General features: G+C 43.3%; 1 protein-coding gene across 1 annotated transcript in view; it reads left to right on the top strand.

Annotated features, from left to right (window-relative positions):
- Nucleotides 1-2,029: 2,029 nt before the first annotated feature.
- Nucleotides 2,030-12,923, top strand: part of lamb1a (laminin, beta 1a) — a 35,526-nt gene continuing 24,632 nt past the window's right edge. The window contains exons 1-11 of the mRNA XM_084365403.1: nt 2,030-2,111; nt 2,250-2,339; nt 4,107-4,321; nt 7,273-7,411; nt 8,133-8,206; nt 9,010-9,198; nt 9,289-9,352; nt 9,442-9,644; nt 9,978-10,098; nt 10,425-10,613; nt 11,131-11,307. Of these exons, the coding sequence (XP_084221529.1) occupies nt 2,309-2,339; nt 4,107-4,321; nt 7,273-7,411; nt 8,133-8,206; nt 9,010-9,198; nt 9,289-9,352; nt 9,442-9,644; nt 9,978-10,098; nt 10,425-10,613; nt 11,131-11,307 (1,402 nt within the window). The 5' untranslated portion in view covers nt 2,030-2,111; nt 2,250-2,308. The remainder of the gene's footprint in view (nt 2,112-2,249; nt 2,340-4,106; nt 4,322-7,272; nt 7,412-8,132; nt 8,207-9,009; nt 9,199-9,288; nt 9,353-9,441; nt 9,645-9,977; nt 10,099-10,424; nt 10,614-11,130; nt 11,308-12,923) is intronic.

Genomic DNA, 12,923 nt, shown 5'->3' with positions numbered 1-12,923 from the left:
GATCTATTACATCCATGAGTACACTGCAGACGGGCTGCTAACAGCTCATTCAGCTCACACTGAATGGAGAACATCTACATGCTAATAAAGGTTCCAAAGAGAACAGCAGCAGTACTCGTCTGTAGCTGACGTCACAACATTTAACAGACTCTCCTCAAACATTTATTGTATTCTGTCGATGTGAAAAGTTTGAATTTCTTTTCTCACAAAAAACATCTGATTTATAAAATGTATGACATATATTCACAGACTCACTATGTGTACGTTACTTATTATTATTATTATTATTATTGTTATTATTAATACTACATCAGTCTGCTAATGATCAAACTTCAAATCTTTAAAGTTTACTCCATCATTCCTCCTGTACTGGTGTACTTTTACTTTGTGGTAACACTTTTTTCTCTGTGAAAGTACTTTTTCTCTGTGAAAGTATCTTTACTCTGTGAAAGTAATTGTTCTCTATGAAAGTACTTTTACTCTGTGAAAGTACCTTTACTCTATGAAAGTATTTCTTCTCTGTGGTAGTACTTTAACGTCGTGGTACTTGTGCTACATGGAAGTAATTTGCAGATTGCAGACTGCCTCAGAGTTTCTGTGTGTGTGTGTGTGCGTGTGTGTGTGTGTGGCGGGGGGGTGTTAATGTTTGCCCTCAGATGGATGAGCTGAGCTGATCTCTGATTGGCTGAGAGCTTCTTGGGTCTGCAGGCCTCCGCATGTTCAGTCATTACCCAGAATGCACCGGGGCTATGAATGAGTCTTCAGATGTTTCAGGTGGGGGGTCAGATTCCCAGACACACACACACACACACACACACACACACCTCTTTGTTGTTGCAGGTGAGGTTTGGGGGAGGTGTGTGTGTATGTGTGTGTGTCTGGGGGGTCAGGAATGTCTTTGTCTGTGGAGGCTTGGGGCGGGGGGGATGGTCGTCAGTTAATTGTAATAATAAATTTGTGTGACTTGTTTGAAGAAACCTAAACGGGTCCAGTTTGCTTCGATACAGAACTTTACAATCTGCAGATCAAACTGAGAATATTGATTAAAAACAAAAAGTTTGATGAACTTTTAACAGTCAAACTCATAGTTATGTTTCTGATTGGAAATCAATAAACTACAATATATATATATATATAAACACAATGAATAGACAGTAATATCTGGCCATAAGTATGTGGACAGTTGTTTCTCTTATCTGAGCAGCTTTTCAAAGGAAGTTCTGAACTGAATTTCACATGACACAAAAATACACTGAGACAAAATACCCTGAGACACAGAACAATAATACATGACATAATTTATACGTCACTCAACGCAGACTGGAACCAGACAAACACTGTGGAGAGGTTGTCCACATACTTTTGGCCATGTAGTGGTGATTGAAGGAGCACTCAGACTCACGAAGTGAGGTAAGATTGTTTTCAGAATAAAAGCATGCAAAGGTGGGGCTCAGGATATAATGTGTTAAAAAGAGCTTTAGAAATCATGTTTTATGTGTTTGTTGATTTGATTGATTATATTATTGATCAAAGAATTTGATTAATTTCAAATTATTTTAAATTTGCATGTAAAGCAGTTGAATCATCACTTTTCCATAAACAGAAATGTATAAACAGAAATTGTTTGTGAGTTTTTTTATAACTGATAGGCCTAACTGACTTTTTATGAAAACTAAAGAAATAATTATCAAAGCAATATTTATAAGACGAAATATAAACAATCCATACAGAAACATTGATTGGTGATGTAATCAATCAATCAATCAATCAATCAATCAATCATAATAAAATCACTAAAAGAGCTTCTCTTTGATTTCTCTCCTGTTGTGGATTCATGAAATTGATTTCAGACATTTTTACATTTTCTTCTTTTATGTTGTTTATATTTTTAACGTTTCTGTTTGTTGGTGCAGAATAAATCATACTGATAGACACACTTTTATTTTGAAAGTCAGCCCGGATGTGTCGTCCGGAGGTGTCAGTGCCGGTGGCATGAGGAGGCTGGGTCCGCCTCTGAGGAGATGTTGGTGGTCTGCGGGTTTCGGGAGCTTCACTCGGTCTGAACGGTGGCGGATTACAAAGACTGAGGCGTTTAAACACGAAGTCCGAAGGTTTGAAACGTTTTATTATCTTTTTGTTTGAAAAGTTTTATTATCTTTATGTTTGAAAAGTCTTATTATCTTTATGTTTGAAAAGGTTTCGCAGAAAGTCTGAAGAGTTTTTAAAGTGCAGGTTTCTTTTGTTTTCAGCTCTGCAGCAGTTTTTATTTCCGAGGATCAGATTCAGGATCAGACTGAGGATCTGCGGCATGTTGGAGCTTCAGCTCGCGGTGCTGCTCGGTGAGTTCACACCATATACTTGATTATTTTAATACTTTAATACATAATATGTTCAGTTTCCTTCATAAAATGTGAAACTGTCAGTTTAATTAAGTTTGATTTCTTCTGTTTGGAAACTAAAAGTTTAATTTATCCGCTAAACTGAATCATATTGATTGTAATCAATCAATTGTTGTCAAGATGTTTCACAGTTTTTATAGATCAAACAATCAATTAAGTCATCTGCAGAATAATCTGAATAATCACACGTCTGTATTATTGATGTGGAAATGTTTTTATTATTTAATTAAATAGGTTTGACTTAAAATCCAAAATGAGTCAAATGCAAAATAAACGTGCTGAAGAGAATTTGAGATTAAATGAGTCGTTCTTCATCACTTTCATTAAATTAATTAAATCAGATTAACTATATTTTAATTTCTGATTTGACAAATATTTGATGTTTGATCACAGATTAGTTTGTTTGATTAGTTCAGGCTCTGATTAAATCTCTGCATCAGTCGTCTGTGAGTGAAACTTATCAGTGATAAGACACACAGACAGACACACAAACACAGACAGACATACAAACACACACAGACAGACACAAACACACAGACACACACACACAGACGCACACACACAGACACACACATACACACGCACAGAGACAGACGCACACACACAGACACACACAGACAGACGCACACACACAGACAGACATACAAACACACACAGACAGACACAAACACACACAGACACACACACAGACGCACACACACAGACACACACACGCACACAGACAGACACACACACACACAGACAGACGCGCACACACAGACACACACACACACACACACACACACACACACACAGCTGATCATACACACACTCAGCTATTGTCAGAATCTGACAATAAGAATAATTTAAAATCTCTACACAAACATCCAATCAGCTGTCTGATAGTCTGTTTGTTTGTGTTTGTTTGTTTACATTTGTTTACGTAGCATTAAAAACTCTTCTTTGTTGTTGTCATTCACGCTGACCTGTCAATCAAACAGCTTCAACACCTCAGTGTCGTTTTATCTGACGTCTGCAGGTTTAACAGAGTCAGGCTAAACAGAGTCAGGTTTAACAGTGTCGGGCTTAACAGAGTCAGGCTTAACAGTGTCAGGCTCAACAGAGGCAGGTTTAACAGAGTCAGGCTTAACAGAATCAAGTTTATCAGAGTCAGGCTTGACAGAATCAGGAGAAACAGAGTCGGGTTTATCAGAGTCAGGAGAAACAGTCGGGTTTATCAGAGTCAGGCCTGACAGAGGCAGGTTTAACAGAGTCAGGCTTGACAGAGGCAGGTTTATCAGAGTCGGTTTATCAGAGTCAGGTTAATCAGAGGCAGGTTTAACAGAGGCAGGTTTAACAGAGTCAGGCTTGACAGAGGCAGGTTTATCAGAGTCGGTTTATCAGAGTCAGGTTAATCAGAGTCAGGTTTAACAGAGTCAGGCTTGACAGAGGAAGGTTTATCAGAGTCAGGCTTAACAGAGTCAGGCTTAACAGAGTCAGGCGAAACAGAGTCGGGTTTATCAGAGTCAGGCGAAACAGAGTCAGGCTTATCAGAGTCAGACTTGAACCTAAACCTAAACCTGCAGTCAGAGATAACAAGTTTAATGACAATGGTTAACATCTTGGTTACATCAGGGTTTCTTCTTCAGGCTCTGTTTGTGTTCCCACAAAAACGACTAATGTTTAACTTCTGGTTCAGACTTTCACAATAAGAGTCTCTGCTCTCAGTTCTGCAGGTGTATAGCTTTGCTCAGGAGGTTGGGGTGTCAGTGGGCGGGGCCCAAGATGATGTCAGCCTCCCAGAGCTCAGTGATGTGTGCACAGAGGGCAGCTGTTACCCGGCAACAGGAGACCTTCTGATTGGTCGAGCCCACCAACTGTCATCCACCTCCACCTGTGGACTGAAGCGACCCGAACCATTCTGCATCGTCAGCCACCTCCAGGTAAATTAACACCTGACCTATACGACAGACAGGTAAATAAACTACTAATCTACTTGTTGCTCGTCTGATCAGGTTTATTCAGTAACATGTTGAAATGGCTTCAGATTGTTTAGTTTTGATGATTTCAGTGAACTTTTTGAGTTGAAGCTGTGAGTCACAGACGGGCAGTAACACTTTACCTTTATTTAAATCTTAATCTGTTTTCTGTCTCTGAGGATTTTATTTATTAATCAATGCAGCACACACATCTGCAAACACAACTCCCTGCTGAATGACTTTGTATTTCTGCTGTTTGCAACAGTGATCTCACCCCCACCCTTTCACAGAGAACTAAGTTTACCCTATGTGTAAACTGTGTGTAAGAGTGTTTATGTGTGTGTCTGTGTGTGTGTGTGTTTCCTGTGTAAAATCACCTCCCTATAAGGAAACACTGATCTGTAACAGCAGACAGAAATTTGTCCAGATGTTTCTGTGGAGAAAAAACAGAGGATGTCAAACTGAAGGTGTCCAATCACGATAAGATGGATACATCTTCCATCAAATTATTCTTAAGTTAAAGAAGAAAACTGCAGTTTGTGCTTGCTGTACTTCCTGTCAGGCTTTTTTCACTCCATCAACATAACTTCATTAACAACATAAAAAAGCGTGATTTTTAACAGATCAGCAACATCACAGCCAGTTAAAACATTTATTACTGACAGAACATTACTCATAACTCATCAATCCCCTCAGCACTCCCCTCATCACTTATGACTCCCCTCATAACTCCCTTCATCACTCATCACTCCCCTCATAACTCCTCCCACTACTCCTGCCATCACTCATCACTTCCCTCATCACTCATCACTCCCCTTGTCACTCCCCTCATCACTCCCCTTGTCACTCCCCCATCACTCATCACTCCCCCATCACTCATCACTCCACTCATCACTCCTCTCATCACTCTCCTCATCACTCATTACTCCCCTCATCACTCCCCTCAACACTCCTCTCATCACTCCTCTCATCACTCATCACTCCACTCATCACTCCTCTCATCACTCCTCTCATCACTCTCCTCATAACTCATCACTCACCTCAACACTCATCACTACTCTCATCCCTCCCCTCATCACTCATTACTCCACTCATCACTCCTCTCATCCCTCCTCTCATCACTCATTACTCCCCTCATCACTCCACTCATCACTCCACTCATCACTCCTCTCATCACTCCTCTCATCACTCTCCTCATAACTCATCACTCACCTCCACACTCATCACTACTCTCATCCCTCCCCTCATCACTCATCACTCCACTCATCACTCCTCTCATCACTACTCTCATCACTCACCTCATCCCTCCCCTCATCACTCACTCACCTCATACCTCATGACTCCCCTCATCACTCATCACTCCCCTCGTCACTCCGCCATCACTCATCACTCCACTCATCACTCTCCTCATCACACCCCTCATCACTCCCCTCATTACTCCCCTCATCACTCCCCTTGTCACTCCCCTCATCACTCATCACTCCCCTCGTCACTCCCCTCATCACACCCCTCATCACTCCCTTCATTACTCCCCTCGTCACTCCACTCATAACTCATCACTCCCCTCATCACTCATCACTCCCCTCATTACTCCCCTCATCACTCCAATCATCACTTCCCTCATCACTCTCTTCATCACTGCCCTCATAACTCATCACCCCCCCACATCACTCATCACTCCCCTCATCACTCACTCCCCTCATCACTCAGTCACCTCATCACTCATGACTCACCTCATAACTTGTGACTCCACTCATCACTTCCCTCATCACTCTCCTCATCACTCCACTCATCACTCCCCTCATTACTCCCCTCATCACTCCACTCATCACTTCCCTCATCACTCTCTTCATCACTCCACTCATAACTCATCACTCCCCCACATCACTCATCACTCCCCTCATAACTCATCACTCCCCTCATCACTCACCTCATAACTTGTGACTCCCCTCATCACTCATCACTCCCCTTGTCACTCCCCCATCACTCATCACTCCCCTCATAACTCATCACTCACCTCATCACTCCCCTTGTCACTCCCCCATCACTCATCACTCCCCTCATAACTCATCACTCACCTCAGCACTCATCACTTCCCTCATCACACATCACTACTCTCATCACTCACCTCATCCCTCCCCTCATCACTCACTCACCTCATCACTCATGACTCACCTCATAACTTGTGACTCCACTCATCACTCCCCTCATTACTCCCCTCATCACTCCACTCATCACTTCCCTCATCACTCTCTTCATCACTCCACTCATAACTCATCACTCCCCCACATCACTCATCACTCCCCTCATAACTCATCACTCCCCTCATCACTCACCTCATAACTTGTGACTCCCCTCATCACTCATCACTCCCCTCATAACTCATCACTCTCCTCATAACTCATCACTCACCTCAGCACTCATGACTCACCTCATAACTTGTGACTCCCCTCATCACTTCCTTCATCACACATCACTACTCTCATCACTCACCTCATCCCTCCCCTCATCACTCACTCACCTCATCACTCATGACTCACCTCATAACTTGTGACTCCCCTCATCACTCCCCTCATCACTCGCCATCACTCATCACTCCACTCATCACTTCCCTCATCACTCTCCTCATCACTCATCACTCCCCTCATAACTCATCACTCAACTTATCACTCCCCTCATAACTCACCACTCACCTCATCACTCATCACTCACCTCATCACTCATCACTCACCTCACCTCACCTCATTCCTCATCACTCCCCTCATCACTCACTCCCCTCATCACTCCTCTAATCACTCACTCACCTCATCACTCCTCATCACTCACTCACCTCACTCACTCACCTCATCACTCCTCTCATCACTCATAACTGACCTTATTCCTCATCGCTCCCCTTTCTGTCTCTCATTAACCAGGAGGAGAAGAAGTGTTTCTTGTGTGACTCAACAGTGCAGTACGACGAGCGTATGGATCAGACAAGTGGTCATCGTATCGAGAACGTCGTCACCACATTTGCTCCAAACAGACTGAAGACCTGGTGGCAGTCTGAGAATGGTGAGAACCACCACACACAGCTCAGAGGTCAGAGGTCAGTTAGAGGTCAGCGGTCTGACATGAACTCCTCCTCAGTCAGTTGTGCTGGTTCAGGTTCAGCTGGAGACTGATGAACTGATCACAGATCAGCTGACGCTAACTTTATTAAAGCAGGACATCAGCTCAGAGACGAACGGTTCCTTTTAGACCGAAGAGCTCAAAGAACTCGCCTCAGGAACAACAAGTCTTATTTGTGTTTCTACTGTTTGATGGTTATTTTTTATGATGTACGCATCCTTCGCAACACACTGTTTAAACAGTGATTAATCCTTGAATTCAATATTCACGGGTGTGCGCAGCTCCTTCATCACTCTGAAAGTTAATGGAGTCCCCACTCTACTGCGGAGGAGGAAAACGTCCTTTTCATTTGCTTGGCTGAGGCTTTCCTCAAGGCCACTGCCTCAGGGTCGTGAGCAACATAGTCTAGCATCACTAACATGTATTGATGGCACTCTCTGGAAGAGGCCCCATCATATCCAGTCCAGTTGACAAACAGTGAAATTATAGGATTCAGTAGTTATGAGTGGTTCAAAGTTAGGAATGGGCTTGAGTTTGAGCTTGATATCAGATTAGGCTCAATTTAATTAAAGGGGACTGTTGGGCCTTTGCGGTGGTATGCGCTCTACTGAGTGCCATTCCAGTTATAAATTGGCATGACTGTCTGATGTTTTCCTGTCTGAAGGTTTGGAGAATGTTACCATCCAGCTAAACCTGGAGGCCGAGTTTCACTTCACACATCTCATCATGACCTTCAAGGTGAGTTCTACACAGGTACACACAGTGTGGGAGCTGATCACTGCCAACAGTGTCAACTTTACACTGAATATAAACACTGTTCTGATTGGTCAGACTCCTCTATAGACACTAGCTGTGTCTGAAATCATTTCCTGTTTATATTTGTGCATAAATATAGTATTGTGTCAATACCATGTTTACTTCTTTCTGCTAAACAATCCCACAATACAACACTCTGCATATTATAGATTAATAGATTAGAGTTTAGTGACTCTACAGTCTACTCCAGTTAGTTAGAAGTGAAGAAGCCTCTTGGATGAGAGGTGAAACATCTTCAAGAAACTGAAACAAGTCCAGTTAACTACAATACAGCACTCAGAATTACCATGACCTGGATGACTGAGACCCTTCATCAACATCAGAGATAGTATAAGACAGGAAGATCTCCACTACTGCATGAAAAACAGAAGCTGCTTTTCCTGGTTGACATCAGAGGTCCTGAGTCTTCTGAGGAACAGCAGCCTCTGCTGCAGCCAGGAGTAGACGACATGGACCTGGAACAGTAGTTTGTAATAAGTGTGAATGGCCAGGTACCTGGTGATGGTGAGTGGTCACAGAGAGTCTTGAGGTCAAACACCAAGTCTTTTGTGTTGAGGATGAGACAATGTTTGTTGTACTACTGTACAAAGATCTGCAGGGTAGACTTAAACATTGATACAACACTGTTCAGACATTCTTTATTTGTTCTGTTGTTGATTCTCGGTGGGATAGGTAGAACCTTCGGATGATATTTAACGTTTTCTGACATCATTCTGTCCCCTTAGACGTTTCGACCTGCTGCCATGGTGATTGAGCGATCAGCTGATTTTGGGAAGAACTGGCAGGTTTATCGTTACTTCGCCTACGACTGCGAGACCTCCTTCCCGTCTGTTTCCCACGGTCCAATGCACAAAGTCGATGATGTCATATGTGACTCACGTTACTCTGACATTGAGCCGTCCACTGAAGGAGAGGTAACCACTGTCTTAAACAGGAAATGATGGCATCACACACCTGATGAGAAAGTTGGATAATCTCGTCAATTATCTGTTTGTTTTTATCAGGTGATTTTCAGAGTTCTGGACCCGGCGTTCAAGATTGATGATCCCTATAGTCCCAGAATCCAGAGTAAGTCTCCTTACACCAATCTGTCAGGACTATTGTTGAGCTAGCCTTTTGAGCTATCATTGATCACCTGTTATTGACCTTCTGTTCAGACATGTTGAAAATCACAAACCTGCGGGTGAAGTTCACTAAACTTCACACACTGGGAGATAACCTGCTGGACTCTCGTATGGAGATCAAAGAGAAGTATTACTACGCCATCTACGACATGGTGGTCCGAGGAAACTGCTTCTGCTACGGACACGCCTCTGAGTGCGCCCCCATCCATGGAACAGGGGAGACCAGAGAGGGCATGGTGAGTCCTGATTGGGACGGGGCAGTATCAAAGGGGCGTGGTAGTATTTAAGGGGCGGTGCAGTATTGAAGGGGGCAGCTGTTGCTGTTCTTTCGGTCCAGATTCTGTTTTGATTCTGTGTTGGACTTTATTCTTCAGTGGAAGCAGAAACACAGTTCTTACTTTTGAGAGAAAACCACTGATGACAGTTTTCAGTTGATCATAATGTTTAAAGTCATGAAAACTTAATTACAGATCCCAATATCACTATCGATCAATATCTATTGATTGATTATTGTGACAGTTGATCAGATTTAGTGCGTATGTGTGAGTTTGTGTGTTTTGTGTGTTCAGGTTCACGGTCACTGCATGTGTAACCACAACACTAAAGGTCTGAACTGTGAACAGTGTCAGGACTTCCACCACGACCTGCCGTGGAGGCCAGCTGAGGGACGCAACACCAACGCCTGCAAGAGTGAGTCCATACTGGTTTCTGCTGGTTTCTGCTGCTGTCTGCTGGTCTCTACTGGTCTCCATTGGGTTCCAGTGGACTAAAACTAGTTTAAAACTTTTGATAGCAGTACTAACCTGATGGTCTGAATGGATCCTGAAACAGCTCAGATATTTGCTGCTTTAAAATCTGACATCAAAATAAAATGTGTCACTTCAGGTTTCAGTTTGTTCTTAGGAATTAATATTAATCATAATCAACTGTTGCAGATGAAACAACAGTCGGTTAATATATTAAATAAACTTGAACTGTGTCGATGTGTTGGCTGACTGAATCTCGTCTTTTCTCAGAGTGTAACTGTAACCAGCACTCAGACTCGTGTCACTTCGACATAGCCGTGTTCAAGGCTTCAGGAAACGTCAGCGGAGGAGTTTGTGACGACTGTCGTCATAACAGCGCCGGACACAACTGTGAACAGTGTAAACCGTTTTACTACCAACATCCAGAGAGAGACGTCAGAGATCCCAACATCTGCCAACGTGAGTCCAGACCGCCTGAGTCCAGACTGTCTGATCTGTGTGAACCAAGACCAGAGTGTCTGATTGATATATGGGAGTGTATAGATGTGAACTGGACATGTTCAAGCTGTAAAAATATACGTCTTCAGAGAGATACATCAGTAAAACGGCTGTAGTTCAGGAGGTAGAGCGGGTCGTCTAGTAATCGGAAGGTCACTGGTTCGAATCCCGGCTCCTCTCAGTTACATGTCGAAGTGTCCTTGAGCAAGATACTGAACCCCAAATTGCTCCTGATGATGAGCAGTTGGCGCCTTGCATGGCAGCCTCCGCCATCAGTGTGTGAATGTGTGTGTGAATGGGTGAATGTGCCAAGTATTGTAAAGCGCTTTGAGCTGTCAGTAGACTGGAAAAGCGCTATAGAAATGCAAGACCATTTACCAAACAGTTTAGTTGTCTTTATTTTCCCCTAAACTGCGTGTGGATCCACGTTTTTTATTTTCCGCCTTCATCCAATTTTGTCCTGCGTGTGTTTCCGTAGCCTGTAACTGTGACCCTCTGGGCTCTCTGAACGGAGGAATCTGTGACGGTCTGACGGACGTTCGAGCTGGACTGATCGCCGGCCAGTGTCGCTGTAAAGTCAACGTGGAGGGAGAACGCTGCGAGCGCTGCAGGGAGGCGACCTACGGGCTGAGCGACACGCCTGAAGGCTGCAGGGGTACGACACTGTACACAACACTTCACTACAGGACGACACAACGTTTCACAACACTACACTACAGGACGACACAACGCTTCACAACACTACACTACAGGACGACACAACGCTTCACAACACTACACAACACTTCACTATAGGACGACACAACGCTTCACAACACTACACTACAGGACGACACAACGTTTCACAACACTATACTACAGGACGACACAACGCTTCACAACACTACACTATAGGACGACACAACGCTTCACAACACTACACAACACTTCACTACAGGACGACACAACGCTTCACTACACTACACTACAGGACGACACAACGCTTCACAACACTACACTATAGGACGACACAATGCTTCACAACACTACACTACAGGACGACACAACGCTTCACAACACTACACTACAGGACGACACAACGCTTCACAACACTACACTATAGGACGACACAACGCTTCACAACACTACACAACACTTCACTATAGGACGACACAACGCTTCACAACACTACACTACAGGACGACACAACGTTTCACAACACTATACTACAGGACGACACAACGCTTCACAACACTTCACTACAGGACGACACAACGCTTCACAACACTTCACTACAGGACGACACAACGCTTCACATCACTACACTATAGGACGACACAACACTACACAACACTTCACTACAGGACGACACAACTCTTCACAACACTACACTATAGGACGACACAGCGCTTCACCACAGGACGACACAGCGCTTCACGACACTTCACTACAGGACGACACAACGCTTCACAACACTACACGATGACTACACAACACCTCACTACACAACACTACACAAAGACTGCACAACGACTACACAATGACTTCACAACACTTCACTACACAACTACACAACACTTCACAAAGACTACACAATGACTACACAACACTACACAGTGACTACACAATGACTTCACAACACTTCATAAAGGCTACACAACGACTACACAGCACTTCACTACACAACTACACAACACTTCACAAAGACTACACAGTGACTACACAACGCTACACAATGACTACACAATGACTTCAAAACACTTCATAAAGGCTACACAACGACTACACAACACTTAACTACACAACTACACAACACTTCACAAAGACTACACAATGACTACACAACACTACATAATGACTTCACAACACTTCATAAAGACTACACAACGACTACACTACACTACACTACTACACAATACTTCACAAAGACTACACGACGACTACACAACACTACACAAAGACTACACAATGACTACACAACACTACACAATGACTACACAATGACTTCACAACACTTCATAAAGACTACACGACGACTACACAACACTTCACAAAGACTGCACAACACTTCATAAAGACTACACGACGACTACACAACACTTCACAAAGACTACACGACTACACAACACTTCACAAAGACTGCACAACACTACACAATGACTACACAACACTTCTTAAAGACTACACATCACTACACAATGACTACACAACACTTCACAATGACTTGTATGTATTATTACTGCATTTCACTGTGTACCTGCAGTCATTGTGTGTATTTGTACTGTGTTTCAG

This window comes from Pagrus pagrus (genome assembly GCF_965226575.1).
Source record: "Pagrus pagrus genome assembly, chromosome: 10".
NCBI lineage: Eukaryota > Metazoa > Chordata > Actinopteri > Spariformes > Sparidae > Pagrus > Pagrus pagrus.
This window is presented reverse-complemented; position numbering and strand designations above follow the sequence as displayed.